Below are 21,423 nucleotides of genomic sequence, written 5' to 3'. Positions count from 1 at the left end.
CATGTGGTAGTAGTAGTCATTCTGTCCATGTGGTAGTAGTAGTCATTCTGTCCATGTGGTAGTAGTAGTCAGCATGTCCATGTGGTAGTAGTAGTCAGTCTGTCCATGTGGTAGTAGTAGTCAGTCTGTCCATGTGGTGGTAGTAGTCAGTCTGTCCATGTGGTGGTAGTAGTCAGCATGTCCATGTGGTAGTAGTAGTCAGTCTGTCCATGTGGTAGTAGTAGTCAGTCTGTCCATGTGGTAGTAGTAGTCAGTCTGTCCATGTGGTAGTAGTAGTCAGTCTGTCCATGTGGTAGTAGTAGTCAGTCTGTCCATGTGGTAGTAGTCAGCCTGTCCATGTGGTAGTAGTCAGCCTGTCCATGTGGGAGTAGTCAGCCTGTCCATGTGGGAGTAGTCAGTCTGTCCATGTGGGAGTAGTAGTCAGCCTGTCCATGTGACAGTAGTCAGTCTGTCCATGTGACAGTAGTCAGTCTGTCCATGTGACAGTAGTCAGTCTGACACAAACTCACTAATGAAGTGTGTCCATGTGGTAGTAGTCAGTCTGTCCATGTGACAGTAGTCAGCCTGTCCATGTGGTAGTAGTAGTCAGCCTGTCCATGTGGTAGTAGTAGTCAGCCTGTCCATGTGGTAGTAGTAGTCAGTCTGTCCATGTGGTAGTAGTAGTCAGTCTGTCCATGTGGTAGTAGTAGTCAGCCTGTCCATGTAGTAGTAGTCAGCCTGTCCATGTGGTAGTAGTCAGTCTGTCCATGTGACAGTAGTCAGTCTGTCCATGTGACAGTAGTCAGTCTGACACAAACACACTAATGAAGTGCCTGTCCATGTGGTAGTAGTAGTCAGCCTGTACATGTGGTAGTAGTCAGCCTGTCCATGTGGTAGTAGTAGTCAGCCTGTCCATGTGGTGGTAGTAGTCAGTCTGTCCATGTGGTGGTAGTAGTCAGTCTGTCCATGTGATGGTAGTAGTCAGTCTGTCCATGTGATGGTAGTAGTCAGTCTGTCCATGTGATGGTAGTAGTCAGTCTGTCCATGTGGTAGTAGTAGTCAGTCTGTCCATGTGGTAGTAGTAGTCAGTCTGTCCATGTGGTAGTAGTAGTCAGCCTGTCCATGTGGTAGTAGTAGTCAGTCTGTCCATGTGGTAGTAGTCAGTCTGTCCATGTGGTAGTAGTAGTCAGTCTGTCCATGTGGTAGTAGTAGTCAGCCTGTCCATGTGGTAGTAGTAGTCAGTCTGTCCATGTGGTAGTAGTAGTCATTCTGTCCATGTGGTAGTAGTAGTCAGTCTGTCCATGTGGTAGTAGTAGTCAGTCTGTCCATGTGGTAGTAGTAGTCAGTCTGTCCATGTGGTAGTAGTAGTCAGTCTGTCCATGTGGTAGTAGTAGTCAGTCTGTCCATGTGGTAGTAGTCAGCCTGTCCATGTGGTAGTAGTAGTCAGCCTGTCCATGTGGTAGTAGTCAGTCTGTCCATGTGACAGTAGTCAGTCTGACACAAACACACTAATGAAGTGCCTGTCCATGTGGTAGTAGTAGTCAGCCTGTCCATGTGGTAGTAGTCAGCCTGTCCATGTGGTAGTAGTAGTCAGCCTGTCCATGTGGTGGTAGTAGTCAGCCTGTCCATGTGGTGGTAGTAGTCAGCCTGTCCATGTGGTGGTAGTAGTCAGCCTGTCCATGTGGTGGTAGTTAGTCAGCCTGTCCATGTGGTGGTAGTTAGTCTGTCCATGTGGTAGTAGTCAGCCTGTCCATGTGGTAGTAGTAGTCAGCCTGTCCATGTGGTGGTAGTAGTCAGCCTGTCCATGTGGTGGTAGTAGTCAGCCTGTCCATGTGGTGGTAGTAGTCAGCCTGTCCATGTGGTGGTAGTAGTCAGCCTGTCCATGTGGTGGTAGTTAGTCAGCCTGTCCATGTGGTGGTAGTCAGTCTGTCCATGTGATAGTAGTCAGTCTGTCCATGTGGTAGTAGTAGTCAGTCTGTCCATGTGGTAGTAGTAGTCAGTCTGTCCATGTGGTAGTAGTAGTCAGTCTGTCCATGTGGTAGTAGTAGTCAGCCTGTCCATGTGGTAGTAGTAGTCAGTCTGTCCATGTGGTAGTAGTCAGCCTGTCCATGTGGTAGTAGTAGTCAGCCTGTCCATGTGGTAGTAGTAGTCAGCCTGTCCATGTGGTAGTAGTCAGCCTGTCCATGTGGTAGTAGTCAGTCTGTCCATGTGGTAGTAGTAGTCATTCTGTCCATGTGGTAGTAGTAGTCATTCTGTACATGTGGTAGTAGTAGTCATTCTGTCCATGTGGTAGTAGTAGTCAGCCTGTCCATGTGGTAGTAGTAGTCAGTCTGTCCATGTGGTAGTAGTAGTCAGCCTGTCCATGTGGTAGTAGTAGTCAGTCTGTCCATGTGGTAGTAGTAGTCATTCTGTCCATGTGGTAGTAGTAGTCAGCCTGTCCATGTGGTAGTAGTAGTCAGCCTGTCCATGTGGTAGTAGTAGTCAGCCTGTCCATGTGGTAGTAGTAGTCATTCTGTCCATGTGGTAGTAGTAGTCAGCCTGTCCATGTGGTAGTAGTAGTCAGCCTGTCCATGTGGTAGTAGTCAGCCTGTCCATGTGGTAGTAGTCAGTCTGTCCATGTGGTAGTAGTAGTCAGCCTGTCCATGTGGTAGTAGTAGTCATTCTGTCCATGTGGTAGTAGTAGTCATTCTGTACATGTGGTAGTAGTAGTCAGTCTGTCCATGTGGTAGTAGTAGTCATTCTGTCCATGTGGTAGTAGTAGTCAGTCAGTCCATGTGGTAGTAGTAGTCATTCTGTCCATGTGGTAGTAGTAGTCAGTCTGTCCATGTGGTAGTAGTAGTCATTCTGTCCATGTGGTAGTAGTAGTCAGCCTGTCCATGTGGTAGTAGTAGTCATTCTGTCCATGTGGTAGTAGTAGTCAGTCTGTCCATGTGGTAGTAGTAGTCAGTCTGTCCATGTGGTAGTAGTAGTCATTCTGTCCATGTGGTAGTAGTAGTCATTCTGTCCATGTGGTAGTAGTAGTCAGTCTGTCCATGTGGTAGTAGTCAGTCTGTCCATGTGGTAGTAGTCATTCTGTCCATGTGGTAGTAGTAGTCAGTCTGTCCATGTGGTAGTAGTAGTCAGTCTGTCCATGTGGTAGTAGTAGTCAGCCTGTCCATGTGGTAGAAGTCAGTCAGCCTGTCCATGTGGTAGAAGTCAGTCTGTCCATGTGGTAGTAGTCAGCCTGTCCATGTGGTAGTAGTCAGCCTGTCCATGTGGTAGTAGTCAGCCTGTCCATGTGGTAGTAGTCAGCCTGTCCATGTGGTAGTAGTCAGCCAGTCCATGTGGTAGTAGTCAGCCTGTCCATGTGGTAGTAGTCAGCCTGTCCATGTGGTAGTAGTCAGTCTGTCCATGTGACAGTAGTCAGTCTGTCCATGTGACAGTAGTCAGTCTGACACAAACACACTAATGAAGTCTGTCCATGTGGTAGTAGTCAGTCTGTCCATGTGACAGTAGTCAGCCTGTCCATGTGGTAGTAGTCAGCCTGTCCATGTGGTAGTAGTCAGTCTGTCCATGTGGTAGTAGTCAGTCTGTCCATGTGGTAGTAGTCAGTCTGTCCATGTGGTAGTAGTCAGTCTGTCCATGTGACAGTAGTCAGTCTGTCCATGTGGTAGTAGTAGTCCGTCTGTCCATGTGGTAGTAGTAGTCCGTCTGTCCATGTGGTAGTAGTAGTCCGTCTGTCCATGTGGTAGTAGTAGTCCGTCTGTCCATGTGGTAGTAGTAGTCAGCCTGTCCATGTGACAGTAGTCAGCCTGTCCATGTGGTAGTAGTCAGCCTGTCCATGTGGTAGTAGTAGTCAGCCTGTCCATGTGGTAGTAGTAGTCAGTCTGTCCATGTGGTAGTAGTAGTCAGCCTGTCCATGTGGTAGTAGTAGTCAGTCTGTCCATGTGGTAGTAGTAGTCAGTCTGTCCATGTGGTAGTAGTAGTCAGCCTGTCCATGTGGTAGTAGTAATCAGTCTGTCCATGTGGTAGTAGTAGTCAGTCTGTCCATGTGGTAGTAGTAGTCAGTCTGTCCATGTGACAGTAGTCAGTCTGTCCATGTGACAGTAGTCAGTCTGTCCATGTGACAGTAGTCAGTCTGTCCATGTGACAGTAGTCAGTCTGACACAAACACACTAATGAAGTCTGTCCATGTGGTAGTAGTCAGTCTGTCCATGTGACAGTAGTCAGACAGTCCATGTGGTAGTAGTCAGTCTGTCCATGTGACAGTAGTCAGTCTGTCCATGTGACAGTAGTCAGTCTGTCCATGTGACAGTAGTCAGTCTGTCCATGTGGTAGTAGTAGTCCGTCTGTCCATGTGGTAGTAGTAGTCAGTCTGTCCATGTGGTAGTAGTAGTCAGTCTGTCCATGTGACAGTAGTCAGCCTGTCCATGTGGTAGTAGTAGTCATTCTGTCCATGTGGTAGTAGTAGTCAGTCTGTCCATGTGGTAGTAGTAGTCATTCTGTCCATGTGGTAGTAGTAGTCATTCTGTCCATGTGGTAGTAGTAGTCATTCTGTCCATGTGGTAGTAGTAGTCAGTCTGTCCATGTGGTAGTAGTAGTCAGTCTGTCCATATGGTAGTAGTAGTCATTCTGTCCATGTGGTAGTAGTAGTCATTCTGTCCATGTGACAGTAGTCAGCCTGTCCATGTGGTAGTAGTAGTCAGTCTGTCCATGTGGTAGTAGTAGTCAGTCTGTCCATGTGACAGTAGTCAGCCTGTCCATGTGGTAGTAGTAGTCATTCTGTCCATGTGGTAGTAGTAGTCATTCTGTCCATGTGGTAGTAGTAGTCATTCTGTCCATGTGGTAGTAGTAGTCATTCTGTCCATGTGGTAGTAGTAGTCAGTCTGTCCATGTGGTAGTAGTAGTCAGTCTGTCCATGTGGTAGTAGTAGTCATTCTGTACATGTGGTAGTAGTAGTCAGCCTGTCCATGTGGTAGTAGTAGTCAGTCTGTCCATGTGGTAGTAGTAGTCAGTCTGTCCATATGGTAGTAGTAGTCATTCTGTACATGTGGTAGTAGTAGTCATTCTGTCCATGTGACAGTAGTCAGCCTGTCCATGTGGTAGTAGTAGTCCGTCTGTCCATGTGGTAGTAGTAGTCAGTCTGTCCATGTGGTAGTAGTAGTCAGCCTGTCCATGTGGTAGTAGTAGTCAGTCTGTCCATGTGACAGTAGTCATTCTGTCCATGTGGTAGTAGTAGTCAGTCTGTCCATGTGGTAGTAGTAGTCAGTCTGTCCATGTGGTAGTAGTCAGCCTGTCCATGTGGTAGTAGTCAGCCTGTCCATGTGGTAGTAGTCAGTCTGTCCATGTGGTAGTAGTCAGTCTGTCCATGTGACAGTAGTCAGTCTGTCCATGTGACAGTAGTCAGTCTGTCCATGTGACAGTAGTCAGTCTGACACAAACACACTAATGAAGTCTGTCCATGTGGTAGTAGTCAGTCTGTCCATGTGACAGTAGTCAGCCTGTCCATGTGGTAGTAGTCAGCCTGTCCATGTGGTAGTAGTCAGTCTGTCCATGTGGTAGTAGTCAGTCTGTCCATGTGACAGTAGTCAGTCTGTCCATGTGACAGTAGTCAGTCTGTCCATGTGACAGTAGTCAGTCTGTCCATGTGACAGTAGTCAGTCTGTCCATGTGACAGTAGTCAGTCTGTCCATGTGACAGTAGTCAGTCTGTCCATGTGACAGTAGTCAGTCTGTCCATGTGACAGTAGTCAGTCTGTCCATGTGACAGTAGTCAGTCTGTCCATGTGACAGTAGTCAGTCTGTCCATGTGACAGTAGTCAGTCTGTCCATGTGGTGACAGTAGTAGTCCGTCCATGTGGTAGTAGTAGTCCGTCTGTCCATGTGGTAGTAGTAGTCCGTCTGTCCATGTGGTAGTAGTAGTCAGCCTGTCCATGTGACAGTAGTCAGCCTGTCCATGTGACAGTAGTCAGCCTGTCCATGTGGTAGTAGTAGTCAGCCTGTCCATGTGGTAGTAGTAGTCAGCCTGTCCATGTGGTAGTAGTAGTCAGTCTGTCCATGTGGTAGGAGTAGTCAGTCTGTCCATGTGGTAGTAGTAGTCAGTCTGTCCATGTGGTAGTAGTAGTCAGTCTGTCCATGTGGTAGTAGTCAGTCTGTCCATGTGACAGTAGTCAGTCTGTCCATGTGACAGTAGTCAGTCTGTCCATGTGACAGTAGTCAGTCTGACACAAACACACTAATGAAGTCTGTCCATGTGGTAGTAGTCAGTCTGTCCATGTGACAGTAGTCAGACAGTCCATGTGGTAGTAGTCAGTCTGTCCATGTGACAGTAGTCAGTCTGTCCATGTGACAGTAGTCAGTCTGTCCATGTGGTAGTAGTCAGTCTGTCCATGTGGTAGTAGTAGTCCGTCTGTCCATGTGGTAGTAGTAGTCAGTCTGTCCATGTGGTAGTAGTAGTCAGCCTGTCCATGTGGTAGTAGTCAGCCTGTCCATGTGGTAGTAGTAGTCAGCCTGTCCATGTGGTAGTAGTAGTCAGCCTGTCCATGTGGTAGTAGTAGTCAGCCTGTCCATGTGGTAGTAGTAGTCAGCCTGTCCATGTGGTAGTAGTAGTCAGTCTGTCCATGTGGTAGTAGTAGTCAGCCTGTCCATGTGGTAGTAGTAGTCAGCCTGTCCATGTGGTAGTAGTAGTCAGCCTGTCCATGTGGTAGTAGTAGTCATTCTGTCCATGTGGTAGTAGTCAGTCTGTCCATGTGGTGGTAGTAGTCAGTCTGTCCATGTGGTAGTAGTAGTCATTCTGTCCATGTGGTAGTAGTAGTCATTCTGTCCATGTGGTAGTAGTAGTCAGCCTGTCCATGTGGTAGTAGTAGTCAGTCTGTCCATGTGGTAGTAGTAGTCAGTCAGTCCATGTGGTAGTAGTAGTCAGTCTGTCCATGTGGTGGTAGTAGTCAGTCTGTTCATGTGGTGGTAGTAGTCAGTCTGTCCATGTGGTGGTAGTAGTCAGTATGTCCATGTGGTGGTAGTAGTCAGCCTGTCCATGTGGTAGTAGTCAGCCTGTCCATGTGGTAGTAGTCAGCCTGTCCATGTGGTAGTAGTCAGTCTGTCCATGTGAGAGTAGTCAGTCTGTCCATGTGACAGTAGTCAGTCTGTCCATGTGACAGTAGTCAGTCTGACACAAACTCACTAATGAAGTGTGTCCATGTGGTAGTAGTCAGCCTGTCCATGTGGTAGTAGTAGTCAGCCTGTCCATGTGGTAGTAGTAGTCAGCCTGTCCATGTGGTAGTAGTAGTCAGCCTGTCCATGTGGTAGTAGTAGTCAGCCTGTCCATGTGGTAGTAGTAGTCAGTCTGTCCATGTGGTAGTAGTAGTCAGTCTGTCCATGTGGTAGTAGTAGTCAGTCTGTCCATGTGGTAGTAGTAGTCAGTCTGTCCATGTGGTAGTAGTAGTCAGTCTGTCCATGTGGTAGTAGTAGTCAGTCTGTCCATGTGGTGGTAGTAGTCAGTCTGTCCATGTGGTGGTAGTAGTCAGTCTGTCCATGTGGTAGTAGTCAGCCTGTCCATGTGGTAGCAGTCAGCCTGTCCATGTGGTAGTAGTCAGTCTGTCCATGTGAGAGTAGTCAGTCTGTCCATGTGACAGTAGTCAGTCTGACACAACTCACTAATGAAGTGTGTCCATGTGGTAGTAGACAGTCTGTCCATGTGACAGTCAGTAGTTAGTCTGTCCATGTGGTAGTAGTAGTCAGCCTGTCCATGTGGTAGTAGTAGTCAGCCTGTCCATGTGGTAGTAGTAGTCAGCCTGTCCATGTGGTAGTAGTAGTCAGCCTGTCCATGTGGTAGTAGTAGTCATCCTGTCCATGTGGTAGTAGTAGTCAGCCTGTCCATGTGGTAGTAGTAGTCAGCCTGTCCATGTGGTAGTAGTAGTCAGCCTGTCCATGTTGTAGTAGTAGTCAGCCTGTCCATGTGGTAGTAGTAGTCAGCCTGTCCATGTGGTAGTAGTAGTCAGCCTGTCCATGTGGTAGTAGTAGTCAGTCTGTCCATGTGGTAGTAGTAGTCAGTCTGTCCATGTGGTGGTAGTAGTCAGCCTGTCCATGTGGTGGTAGTCAGCCTGTCCATGTGGTAGTAGTCAGCCTGTCCATGTGGTAGTAGTCAGCCTGTCCATGTGGTAGTAGTCAGCCAGTCCATGTGGCAGTAGTAGTCAGCCTGTCCATGTGGTAGTAGTAGTCAGCCTGTCCATGTGGTAGTAGTAGTCAGCCTGTCCATGTGGTAGTAGTAGTCAGCCTGTCCATGTGGTAGTAGTAGTCAGCCTGTCCATGTGGTAGTAGTAGTCAGCCTGTCCATGTGGTAGTAGTAGTCAGCCTGTCCATGTGGTAGTAGTAGTCAGCCTGTCCATGTGGTAGTAGTAGTCAGCCTGTCCATGTGGTAGTAGTAGTCAGCCTGTCCATGTGGTAGTAGTAGTCAGCCTGTCCATGTGGTGGTAGTAGTCAGTCTGTCCATGTGGTAGTAGTAGTCAGCCTGTCCATGTGGTAGTAGTAGTCAGCCTGTCCATGTGGTAGTAGTAGTCAGCCTGTCCATGTGGTAGTAGTAGTCAGCCTGTCCATGTGGTAGTAGTAGTCAGCCTGTCCATGTGGTAGTAGTAGTCAGCCTGTCCATGTGGTAGTAGTAGTCAGCCTGTCCATGTGGTAGTAGTAGTCAGCCTGTCCATGTGGTAGTAGTAGTCAGCCTGTCCATGTGGTAGTAGTAGTCAGCCTGTCCATGTGGTAGTAGTAGTCAGCCTGTCCATGTGGTAGTAGTAGTCAGCCTGTCCATGTGGTAGTAGTAGTCAGCCTGTCCATGTGGTAGTAGTAGTCAGCCTGTCCATGTGGTAGTAGTAGTCATTCTGTCCATGTGGTAGTAGTAGTCATTCTGTCCATGTGGTAGTAGTAGTCAGCCTGTCCATGTGGCAGTAGTAGTCATTCTGTCCATGTGGTAGTAGTAGTCATTCTGTCCATGTGGTAGTAGTAGTCATTCTGTCCATGTGGTAGTAGTAGTCATTCTGTCCATGTGGTGGTAGTAGTCATTCTGTCCATGTGGTAGTAGTAGTCAGTCTGTCCATGTGGTAGTAGTAGTCATTCTGTCCATGTGGTAGTAGTAGTCATTCTGTCCATGTGGTAGTAGTAGTCATTCTGTCCATGTGGTGGTAGTAGTCAGCCTGTCCATGTGGTAGTAGTAGTCATTCTGTCCATGTGGTAGTAGTAGTCAGTCTGTCCATGTGGTGGTAGTAGTCAGTCTGTCCATGTGGTGGTAGTAGTCAGTCTGTCCATGTGGTAGTAGTCAGCCTGTCCATGTGGTAGTAGTCAGCCTGTCCATGTGGTAGTAGTCAGTCTGTCCATGTGACAGTAGTCAGTCTGTCCATGTGACAGTAGTCAGTCTGACACAAACTCACTAATGAAGTGTGTCTTTGTGGTAGTAGTCAGTCTGTCCATGTGACAGTAGTCAGTCTGTCCATGTGACAGTAGTCAGCCTGTCCATGTGGTAGTAGTAGTCAGCCTGTCCATGTGGTAGTAGTAGTCAGCCTGTCCATGTGGTAGTAGTAGTCAGCCTGTCCATGTGGTAGTAGTAGTCAGCCTGTCCATGTGGTAGTAGTAGTCAGCCTGTCCATGTGGTAGTAGTAGTCAGCCTGTCCATGTGGTAGTAGTAGTCAGCCTGTCCATGTGGTAGTAGTAGTCAGCCTGTCCATGTGGTAGTAGTAGTCAGCCTGTCCATGTGGTAGTAGTAGTCAGCCTGTCCATGTGGTAGTAGTAGTCAGCCTGTCCATGTGGTAGTAGTAGTCAGCCTGTCCATGTGGTAGTAGTAGTCAGCCTGTCCATGTGGTAGTAGTAGTCAGCCTGTCCATGTGGTAGTAGTAGTCAGCCTGTCCATGTGGTAGTAGTAGTCAGCCTGTCCATGTGGTAGTAGTAGTCAGCCTGTCCATGTGGTAGTAGTAGTCAGCCCGTCCATGTGGTAGTAGTAGTCAGCCCGTCCATGTGGTAGTAGTAGTCAGCCCGTCCATGTGGTAGTAGTAGTCAGCCCGTCCATGTGGTAGTAGTAGTCATTCTGTCCATGTGGTAGTAGTAGTCAGTCCGTCCATGTGGTAGTAGTAGTCAGCCCGTGCATGTGGTAGTAGTAGTCAGTCCGTCCATGTGGTAGTAGTAGTCATTCTGTCCATGTGGTAGTAGTAGTCAGTCTGTCCATGTGGTAGTAGTAGTCAGTCTGTCCATGTGGTAGTAGTAGTCAGTCTGTCCATGTGGTAGTAGTAGTCAGTCCGTCCATGTGGTAGTAGTAGTCAGTCCGTCCATGTGGTAGTAGTAGTCAGTCTGTCCATGTGGTGGTAGTAGTAGTCAGTCTGTCCATGTGGTAGTAGTAGTAGTCAGTCTGTCCATGTGGTAGTAGTAGTCAGTCTGTCCATGTGGTAGTAGTAGTCAGTCTGTCCATGTGGTAGTAGTAGTCAGTCTGTCCATGTGGTAGTAGTCAGTCTGTCCATGTGGTAGTAGTCAGTCTGTCCATGTGGTAGTAGTCAGTCTGTCCATGTGACAGTAGTCAGTCTGTCCATGTGACAGTAGTCAGTCTGACACAAACACACTAATGAAGTCTGTCCATGTGGTAGTAGTCAGTCTGTCCATGTGACAGTAGTCAGCCTGTCCATGTGGTGGTAGTCAGTCTGTCCATGTGGTAGTAGTCAGTCTGTCCATGTGGTAGTAGTCAGTCTGTCCATGTGGTAGTAGTCAGTCTGTCCATGTGGTAGTAGTCAGTCTGTCCATGTGGTAGTAGTCAGTCTGTCCATGTGGCAGTAGTCAGTCTGACACAAACACACTAATGAAGTCTGTCCATGTGATAGTAGTCAGTCTCGCCATTTGAGATGTTGAAGACTTTTTGAGGAGTTTTTCAGAGGGACACGAGGCGTATGTGGCAGGGGCTTTTAACAATCATTACCAAAAGAATTCCAGTCACGTGGCAGACACCAACGCCGTCCTACAGGACGAGCTATATGCCCCAGAGGACAACGAGGCTACATGCTGACGGTCTCCACCACCAAGCTTGACCGTTGCTATGAGGTTCTTGCTGTGAAATGCAGTGATTGGTTTTCACCAGACATAACAGGACCCCATTATCATGGAAAATGTATCTCTCATACATGGCAGTAGTGTTTTTTAGATAGAAAGATGAGAAGTGTGTTTATAAAAAAATCTGAGAATAGTCCAGGGCCAGGTTTCCCAAAAGCATCTTCAAGACATGCTCCGGTACTTTGGCGACTAGTAAGTATTTTTTTAAACTTCCTGCTTTGGGCTGAATGTGTCAATGTGTAGTTTATACGTTCATAATCTATGAGCAGAAATACCGTCTTCTCGCAATTTGCCAAGAAATCCCTTCCGCTTCACTTTATTCAGAGAAGATCTCCGCTAAACATAGAATCAAGAAGTTTCTGACAGTGACTGCCGATAACTTCAGAACAAAGTTGACCAGGCCCATAAATACAAAGTTGACCAGGCCTATAAATACAAAGTTGACCAGGCCTATAAATACAAAGTTGACCAGGCCTATAAATACAAAGTTGGCCAGGCCTATAAATACAAAGTTGACCAGGCCTATAAATACAAAGTTGACCAGGCCTATAAATACAAAGTTGACCAGGCCTATAAATACAAAGTTGTCAAAGTCTTACAAACAATCTAGCCTTCGCTAAGCACTGAACCCCTTGATTACTGTTGCAACCTTGGACAACATTTTCCTGGGAGGACCCATTCCCCATTCAAACTACTGGAGAAAACCCCTCACAATGATCTCCAAATGTGTTTTTAATACACAATCAAATTAAACACGGACTACCGCTTGTTAATCAGAAAACTCTGGTATGTTGTGGTGAACAGCAGACGATAGTTGTATTCATAATATTTTTATATATTATAATAATTTATCTAGCTAACATACATTGAGAAGTTTTGCCATAGTTCTCATTGGCTTTCATGCATTTGAAACGTGAGCTTGTCTGAGGTGTCGGACTTGACGACAGTTGCTATCCATTAAGCACTGTGATTGGTTGCCCAAAATTCTGCAAATACTCTGCGACTTTGTGTCAGATTCCAGCCCTGCTCGATAGTGCTAGGTATTAACAGCCAATCTACCGTGTTTGCCAGCACCCACACAAGGGCGATACTAACGTGGCTATCTACATTTCCTCAATATAGTGGATCACCCCTGTAAGTTTTGCACATGACATTCCATATGCTACACATGCAAAGGTAATGTCCATAACACTGGAATCGACCCATAACTCAAAAATGTAAGGGCTTTTCACCCACCGGAATATTGTAGTTTCCCACCGAGTACACCAGTTGTCCCTCTAGTCAAAGAGGCTAGTGCCTTCACACCATTCACATGCAGGGCAACAACCACCGCAACGAAATGTGGATTTATTTACTGTTAAACGTGACTCTGTAAACTGATAGTGTTAGCCAGGTAGCTAGCTAGCTAGAGTGGGAAAGTTAAATGGCCCTGCTGTCAAACATACAGTTGAAGTCAGAAGTTTACATACACATTAGCCAAATACATTTAAACTCAGTTTTTCACAATTCCTGACATTTAATCCTAGTAAACATTGCCTGTTTTAGGTCAGTTAGGATCACCACTTTATTTTAAGAATGTGAAATATCAGAATAATAGTAGAAAGAATGATTTATTTCAGCTTTTATTTCTTTCATCACATTCCCAGTGGGTCAGAAGTTTACATACTAATTGAGTGTATTTGGCAGCGTCGCCTTTAAATTGTTTAACTTGGGTCAAACGTTTCGGGTAGCCTTCCACAAGCTTCCCACAATAAGTTGGGTGAATTTTGGCCCATTCCTCCTGACAGAGCTGGTGTAACTGAGTCAGGTTTGTAGGCCTCCTTGCTCGCACACACTTTTTCAGTTCAGCCCACACATTTTCTATAGGATTGAGGTCAGGACTTTGTAATGGCCACTCCAATACCATGACTTTGTTGCCCTTAAGCCATTTTGCCACAACTTTGGAAGTATGCTTTGGGTCATTGTCCATTTGGAAGACCCATTTGTGACCAAGCTTTAACTTCCTGACTGATGTCTTGAGATGTTGCTTCAATATATCCACATAATTGTTCTGCCTCATGATGCCATCTATTTTGTGAAGTGCACCAGTCCCTCCTGCAGAAAAGCACCCCCACAACATGATGCTGCCACCCCGTGCTTCACGGTTGGGATGGTGTTCTTCAGCTTGCAAGCTTCCCCCTTTTTCCTCCAAACATAACAATGGTCATTATGCCAAACAGTTGCATTTTTGTTTCATCAGAACAGAGGACATTTCTCCACAAAAGTACAATCTTTGTCCCCATGTGCAGTTGCAAACTGTGGTCTGGCTTTTTTATGGCGGTTTTGGAGCAGTGGCTTCTTCCTTGCTGAGCGGCCTTTCAGGTTATGTCGATATAGGACTCGTTTTACTGTGGATATAGATACTTTTGTACCTGTTTCCTCTAGCATCTTCACAAGGTCCTTTGCTGTTGGTCTCTGATTGATTTGCACTTTTCGCACCAAAGTACGTTCACCTCTGCAAGAAAGAACCCGTCTCCTTCCTGAGCGTTACGACGGCTGCGTGGTCCCATGGTGTTTATTTTTGCGTACTATTGTTTGTACAGATGAACGTGGTACCTTCAGGCATTTGGAAATTGCTCCCAAGGATGAACCAGACTTGTGGAGGTCTTCAATTTTGTTCTGAGGTCTTGGCAGATTTCTTTTGATTTTCCCATTATGTCAAGCAAAGCGTCACTGAGTTTGAAGGTAGGTCTTGAAATACATCCACAGGTACACCTCCAATTGACTCAAATGGTGTCAATTAGCCTATCAGAAGCTTCTAAAGCCATGACATCATTTTCTGGAATTTTCCAAGCTGTTTAAAAGGCACAGTCAACTTAGTGTATGTGAACTGAGCCACTGGAATTGTGATACAGTGAATTATAAGTGAAATAATTTGTCTGTAAACAATTGTTGGAAAAATTACTTGTGTCATGCACGAAGTAGATGTCCTAACCGACTTGCCAAAACTATAGTTTGTTAACAAGAAATTTGTGGAGTGGTTGAAAAACAAGTTTTAATGACTCCAACTTAAGTGCATGTAAACTTCCGACTTCAACTGTATATGCTGACATATCACCACGCAGGCTACATTTTCTACTGTGATTGGTCAACAACGACAGCATCGCTTAAGAAATAGAACGGGGATGCGTTCAGTACATCACGTAATAGAATGTTCAATTGAATGGAAATGGTGTTGTACTGAACGACCAGTTGAAAAACTGTGAGGGGTTAAGTTGTAGGTTAAAAATGCACCGCTGCCCATTAAATACGTCACTCATGACTTCAAGCCATCCCCCGGCACACCCACCAAACAGAACAAACGTATTTCAAAATCTGTTCAAGAACATAGAGCACATTTTGGGAAAAACGTGTCGTTCAGTATAAACCGTACCACAACATAAACGTTCAAGCTGACTGAACACACCAAAGATTTCTTCAGTTTAAGCTGCCTTCACGAGCACCGCCTGGATAGAATTTCACCCCCTCTAGGCTTCATTGAGTTGGGTCACAGACGGACTGACAGCCAGGAGCCAATATTATTAACTGTTATGGCACGCATTTCTCAGCTAATACAGGTGGAGATTGGGGATATGCCAGTGCAGATTAGGAGACTGCAGCTGGCAATTAATTATTGGGTCAACCTACAGGGACATGGGGTGTCTCATCCTACGAAAGGGATTTTACAGGCATGCTGAGAACACGAGCTTTGAGTGGGTGGGTAATACCCAGGCGAAGGAGATGGGACTGTATAGAAGGGAGTTTAGTCCACCATGGCTAATCCCGCCTCCAGTAGTAGATCTAGAAGTGTTGGAGAGACTAGGGGAAGATAGGGAGGGTGTTGATCCATCTGATTTGTTTAAGTGATGTCTGGATACTGTGCATCAGGATTTTGTGACCATTTACACAGATGGTTCAAAAGATCCAAGGACAGGACGTACTGGGTCAGTATTTGTAGTGCAGGAATGTGGGGTGGCAGTCAGGAAACGATCACCTGGGTCTATATACGGCGGAGCTGATGGCCATGCTGTTGGCCTTGCAGTGGGTGGAGGAAGTCAAGCTCAACAGAGTAGTTATTTGCTCTGATTCATGTACAGTGTTGATGAGTCTCCAGTCCTTTAGCTCACGTAGCAGACAAGACCTGCTTTATGAGGTGCTACAAACCCTTTACAGGATTAGACAGATGGGTATACAGACAAGCTTTACTTGGGTCCCAGCCCATGTGGGGGTGGAGGGGAACGAGGCAGTTGATGTACTGGCTAAACAAGCACTTGGTAGTGGGGGATGTTGATGTTGTAGTTTTAATGAGCAAGGCAGAGGCAAAAAGCCTGATATGGACTGTGATAGGAAAGCATCCAACAGGAAAGTGTGATTATTGACAGGAAACGGAGACCATGAAGCATGTATTGCTACACTGTGGGCAGTGTCAGAGGGAAAGAGAGAGGATGAGATCTAGTGTGAGGGAGAAAGGGATACAGGAAATTAGTTTAAATAGTATATTGAGGTGAACGTCATTAGATACAGTCTCAAATATTTTGTTATCTTTTTTTAACAGCAATGGGGCTGGCAGGTAGGATTTAGTTTCTCCCTGTCTTTGGCCCACACTCCAGTACAGTAGGTGGCGGTAATGCACCATAACGTTGGATGCCAACTGCCGATAAACCCCACTGAAGAAGAAAAGATTTCTCCACTTTTTTTGTATCGCTCAACTCTCATTTATAATGAGTCTCATTGGCAATGAGGGGGATGTAGTTAGATATAGGCCTATGTATTGTTGTGTTGCTGTAGTAATTACCTTGAGAAATCTGACCTACAATTTGTAAACAAAGCTGCTGTACTTAAAATTCGTAAAACCTTCAGTTTTATCAATTAGATGTGACCCAACCGGCAAATTAATTTCGAGATACATTAAACCAGAAGAAAAGCAACATTTTATTTGGGACTTACTGAGTCTATGGGATGGTGAGTATTTAAACTGGAAGAAGCACTACATGAAGAGATACGGGAAGCATTTGATCCATTTTCTAACGTTCTGTTGGTGGCCTCCATTCTTTGTAGCTTTAACAATTCCTACAGTACTGACCAACATATCCAAGTGTAGAACTTCAGTAGAATGCACCTTAAAAACCACACATTGATTCAACAACAGCAGAGGTTGTGCCTCTGTGTTTAAGACAATACTCACTGGTGTTAATCAGATCTCCATTCTCCTCCTCCAATGTGACAGTAATCTCCCCCTCCTCCTTCAATCCAAACACTTCCTCTTCCTTTTCTTCTTTCGCAGTAACATCCTCTTCTTTCACTCTGAAAGCTTCTTCCTCTTCTTTCGCAGTAACATCCTCTTCTTTCACTCTGAAAGCTTCTTCCTCTTCTTTCGCAGTAACATCCTCTTCTTTCACTCTGAAAGCTTCTTCCTCTTCTTTCGCAGTAACATCCTCTTCTTTCACTCTGAAAGCTTCTTCCTCTTCTTTCGCAGTAACATCCTCTTCTTTCACTCTGAAAGCTTCTTCCTCTTTTTTCACTGTGACCTCTTCAATGAGAGTTTCTTTCTCCGTCCAGCAGACCTCTTCTTTAGCAGGGGGGGAGTAGCTTAGTGAGTTCATGGTCGGGATGTTAGCTAGCTAGCTAGCTAGTTAGCATTAGTGCTGAGTTAATTTAGCAAGCCAGCTAGCTGACTACTAACAACGTGAAATGAAATGCGGCAACTAGCTATACAACATAAGTTTGCTTAAAACACAGAGGCTAATATACAGAGAAATTGTCTAAAGAGCTGTAATGTTTCGGCTATGTTGGCTAGCAAGTTACCGAGGAGGCTTGACTAGCTGTGTTGTTGAAAAAGCGTCCAGTCCACTAGATTATACGTCACACCAGCAGCTTCGCCTGCAAGACGCACATCGCCATCTATTGACTGGAGTTGGTAACGCAGTTGAGAGAAGTTTATTTTATTGCCATTTACGATCTTGAATACACGAGAAAGGTACATGTATTTCACAAGATAGCTTGTTTATGGACAGACTGAATGAGTTACAATGTTGTACAGCAAGCTTGGGCCCAGCTAGTCATGCAGTATGTTAAGTGAGGGAGTATCATAGTATTGAAGTACAGTTTTGCTGCCTCTGTAGTCAAACAATTCCGTATGTATAGAACATTATAGGAGATGCAAACATGAGTCACTGAGCCACTTTGTAACATGGACAATTTTTTCTGTGAGTTCTTGTGCAGCTTGTTTGCTCTTTGCATGCACATATCACTGTATAATCTGCATACATGTGTACTTTAGACCCAGTTCAGACAGAAGGCACATCATTAATGTATCATACATCACTATCATTTGCAGACATTTGTACTTCAGACCCAGTACAGGCAGAAGGCAGATCATTACTGTAGAGGCTGAACAGGAGGGGCCCCAGTAAACAGCTAGGCCTGTTTCCACACGTGCCGCCCAAACTGCTGGCTTCCCCAATAGCAGAGGTCTATACACTTGTGGTTTGAAACAATCCACAGCTATTTAAGTATTTTGAATCATTTTATTTAGACAGGAGTAATTACATAATTTTGGCCAAATGTCAATTTATTTTAGGGGAAGCCAATAAGGGCACAAGGCGAGACCCAGATGCAGACACGGAAGGCAGATGGTTCAAGTCTCTGATATTTATTATAATCCAAGGGGCAGGCAAGAGAATGGTCATGGACAGACAAAGGAACATAAACAAGGTCAGAGTCCAGGAGGTACAGAGTGGCAGGCAGGCAGGTTCAGAGTCAAGGTAGGCAAGGGTCAAAACCGGGAGGACTAGCAAAACAGCAATGAGGACAAAGCAGGAGCACGGAAAAATCACGCTGGTTGACAAGACGAACTGGCAGACAGACAGACAGAAAACACAGGTATAAATACCCAGGGACTAAATGGGGAAAACAGGTGACACCTGGAGGTGGGTGGAGACAATCACAAAGACAGGTGAAACAGATCAGGGCGTGACAAAGCCAGCATCTGAACTGTGCACCGACAACTTTCCTCTCTAATTCACAAGAGGCTGAAACCAGAGATCTGTATATAATGATGAGATGCTCATGTCTCCGCCCCTAACAATGTGAGGCGTTGACCCCTAAAGCGTGTATGCAGACGACAAGCTTAGTAATGCATAGTATGCCCATAGAAACGCATTGGGATTATTCAGCACAGGTTTTGGCAAGTGGACCCTCTCGTTTTTGCCCCTTCCTATCTGCTGAAACAAGCGAGCAAAACAGCATTGCACAGAGGAGGTGTCATAATACCCATAAAACCTAGCGGTCAAACAGGGAAATGGTTCCAATTGTTTTTCCACCATTCATTTTTCCCCATATGGGCTTTTAGAAACACTTAAAATAAGGGCTATGTTTCATGTAGGCTTATCCTGTCGTGACGTTTTGATAACCATATAAATCTCTCTTGGAAAAGGTGACTTGTCAATATATATTCTGCGTGCGCAGGATTCTGTACTTTACGCACGGTCTCTGCTGTAGTAGTTGGGCTGGTCAGAGAACAGGTTTAATGAAGTCAGATCAGTCTCTGCTGTAGTAGTTGGGCTGATCAGAGAACAGGTTTAATGAAGTCAGATTGAGGTAAATAAAAAAAGGTGTTCAAAAGGGGAGGATTTAAGATACTCTTTGAAGAGATAGGTGGGTTTCAGATGTTTTCGGAAAGATGGACAGGGACTCTGCTGTCCTAGCTCCAGAGGGAAGATGGGCAGGGACTCTGCTGTCCTAGCTCCAGGGGGAAGATGGACAGGGACTCTGCTATCCTAGCTCCAGGGGGAAGATGGACAGGGACTCTGCTGTCCTAGCTCCAGGGGGAAGATGGACAGGGACTCTGCTGTCCTAGCTCCAGGGGGAAGATGGACAGGGACTCTGCTGTCCTAGCTCCAGGGGGAAGATGGACAGGGACTCTGCTATCCTATCTCCAGAGGGAAGATGGGCAGGAACTGCTATTGACTGGGCTCAGTGGGAGCTGCCCTCCCATAAGGGTGGGCTGGCCAAAAGACCAGAGGTGGAAAAACTGAATACTCGGGTTGGGGTGTGCTCAAAAAAAAAAAAGGGGCATCCTCCAACAACAACAAAAATAAAAATGAAAAAGCAACACAATCTGATGACAATATTTTTTGAACTGGAATAAATGCTGCACTTAGTAACAATGACCAACACAATTGCAGCCAAAATAGAAGATTGTCTGTATCCTACCAGGACTATGTCCAACCCTACTCCATGTGTTACCACTATCATGTATCCTACCAGGACTACATCCAACCCTACTCCATGTGTTTCCACTATCATGTATCCTACCATGACTATATCCAACCCAACTCCATGTGTTGCCACTATCATGTATCCTACCATGACTATATCTAACCCAACTCCATGTGTTACCACTATCATGTATCCTACCATGACTATATCCAACCCAACTCCATGTGTTACCACTATCATGTATCCTACCATGACTATATCAAACCCTACTCCATGTGTTACCACTATCATGTATCCTACCAGGACTATGTCCAACCCTACTCCATGTGTTACCACTATCATGTATCCTACCAGGACTATATCCAACCCAACTCCATGTGTTTCCACTATCATGTATCCTACCATGACTATATCCAACACTACTCCATGTGTTACCACTATCATGTATCATACCATGACTATATCAAACCCTACTCCATGTGTTACCACTATCATGTATCCTACCATGACTATATCCAACCCAACTCCATGTGTTGCCACTATCATGTATCCTACCAGGACTATATCCAACCCAACTCCATGTGTTACCACTATCATATATTCTACCAGGACTATATCCAACCCAACTCCATGTGTTGCCACTATCATGTATCCTACCATGACTATATCCAACCCTACTCCATGTGTTTCCACTATCATGTATCCTACCATGACTATATCCAACCCTACTTCATGTGTTACCACTATCATGTATCCTACCATGACTATATCCAACCCTACTCCATGTGTTACCACTATCATGTATCCTACCATGACTATATCCAACCCTACTCCATGTGTTTCCACTATCATGTATCCTACCATGACTATATCCAACCCAACTCCATGTGTTGCCACTATCATGGATCCTACCATGACTATATCTAACCCTACTCCATGTGTTGCCACTACCATGGATCCTACCATGACTATATCCAACCCAACTCCATGTGTTACCACTATCATGTATCCTACCATGACTATATCCAACCCAACTCCATGTGTTTCCACTATCATGTATCCTACCATGATTATATCCAACCCAACTCCATGTGTTACCACTATCATGGATCCTACCATGACTATATCATACCCAACTCCATGTGTTTCCACTATCATGTATCCTACCATGACTATATCCAACCCAACTCCATGTGTTTCCACTATCATGGATCCTACCATGACTATATCCAACCCAACTCCATGTGTTACCACTATCATGTATCCTACCATGACTATATCCAACCCAACTCCATGGGTTTCCACTATCATGTATCCTACCATGACTATATCCAACCCTACTCCATGTGTTACCACTATCATGTATCCTACCATGACTATATCCCACCCTACTCCATGTGTTGCCACTATCATGTATCCTACCATGACTATATCCAACCCAACTCCATGGGTTTCCACTATCATGTATCCTACCATGACTATATCCAACTCTACTCCATGTGTTGCCACTATCATGTATCCTACTTGGCTGAAGCTTTGATCCAGTGGAAGTTTAGCCATATCAAGAAACTCAGAAGTGATTCCATACGATGAAACTAGTCCAGCGGTGCACGTACACTAGATAGCGGTAAATTGCCTCGTGTCGTTTAGGCCGCCCATTGTGACTCGCTTGTGGATGTATTTCAAGGCCTACCTTCAAACTCAGTGCCTCTTTGCTTGACATCATAGGAAAATCAAAAGAAATCAGCCAAGACCTTTGAAAAAAAATTGTAGACCTCCACAAGTCTGGTGCATCCTTGGGAGCAATTTCCAAACGCCTGAAGGTACCACGTTCGTCTGTACAAACAATAGTACGCAAGTATAAACACCACGGGACCATGCAGCCGTCATACCGCTCAGGAAGGAGACGCGTTCTATCTCCTAGAGATGAACGTACTTTGGTGCGAAAAGTGCAAATAAATCCCAGAACAACAGCAAAGGACCTTGTGAGTATGCTGGAGGAAACTTTGATTTGTATCTTATAGAGCGTGGCTTTAAGGGAATAGTATGGGAATAGTATGGTCACATCTAGATAAAAACGACTGTGAAAAATTTACAAAATGAACAGAGAAAATGTGTATTAACACACTACCTGTTCATAGAAGTATTTATTCAT

The 21,423-nt window shown here is 45.4% G+C and overlaps 2 protein-coding genes across 4 annotated transcripts in view; one reads left to right on the top strand and one right to left on the bottom strand.

Annotated features, from left to right (window-relative positions):
* The window catches only part of LOC106591075 (zinc finger protein 2 homolog), a 28,123-nt gene extending 11,225 nt beyond the window's left edge, over positions 1 to 16,898 (bottom strand). For both annotated transcript variants that reach the window (XM_014182266.2, XM_014182267.2), the window contains exon 1: positions 16,234 to 16,898. In XM_014182266.2, coding sequence (XP_014037741.2) covers positions 16,234 to 16,651 — 418 coding nt within the window. In that variant the 5' untranslated portion in view covers positions 16,652 to 16,898. The remainder of the gene's footprint in view (positions 1 to 16,233) is intronic.
* Positions 1 to 21,423, top strand: part of LOC106593835 (zinc finger protein 883-like) — a 262,127-nt gene that overhangs the window by 126,763 nt on the left and 113,941 nt on the right. The gene's annotated exons all lie outside the window — the stretch shown is intronic.

Source organism: Salmo salar, chromosome ssa12 (genome assembly GCF_905237065.1).
Source record: "Salmo salar chromosome ssa12, Ssal_v3.1, whole genome shotgun sequence".
In the NCBI taxonomy this organism is placed as follows: Eukaryota; Metazoa; Chordata; class Actinopteri; order Salmoniformes; family Salmonidae; genus Salmo; species Salmo salar.
This window is presented reverse-complemented; position numbering and strand designations above follow the sequence as displayed.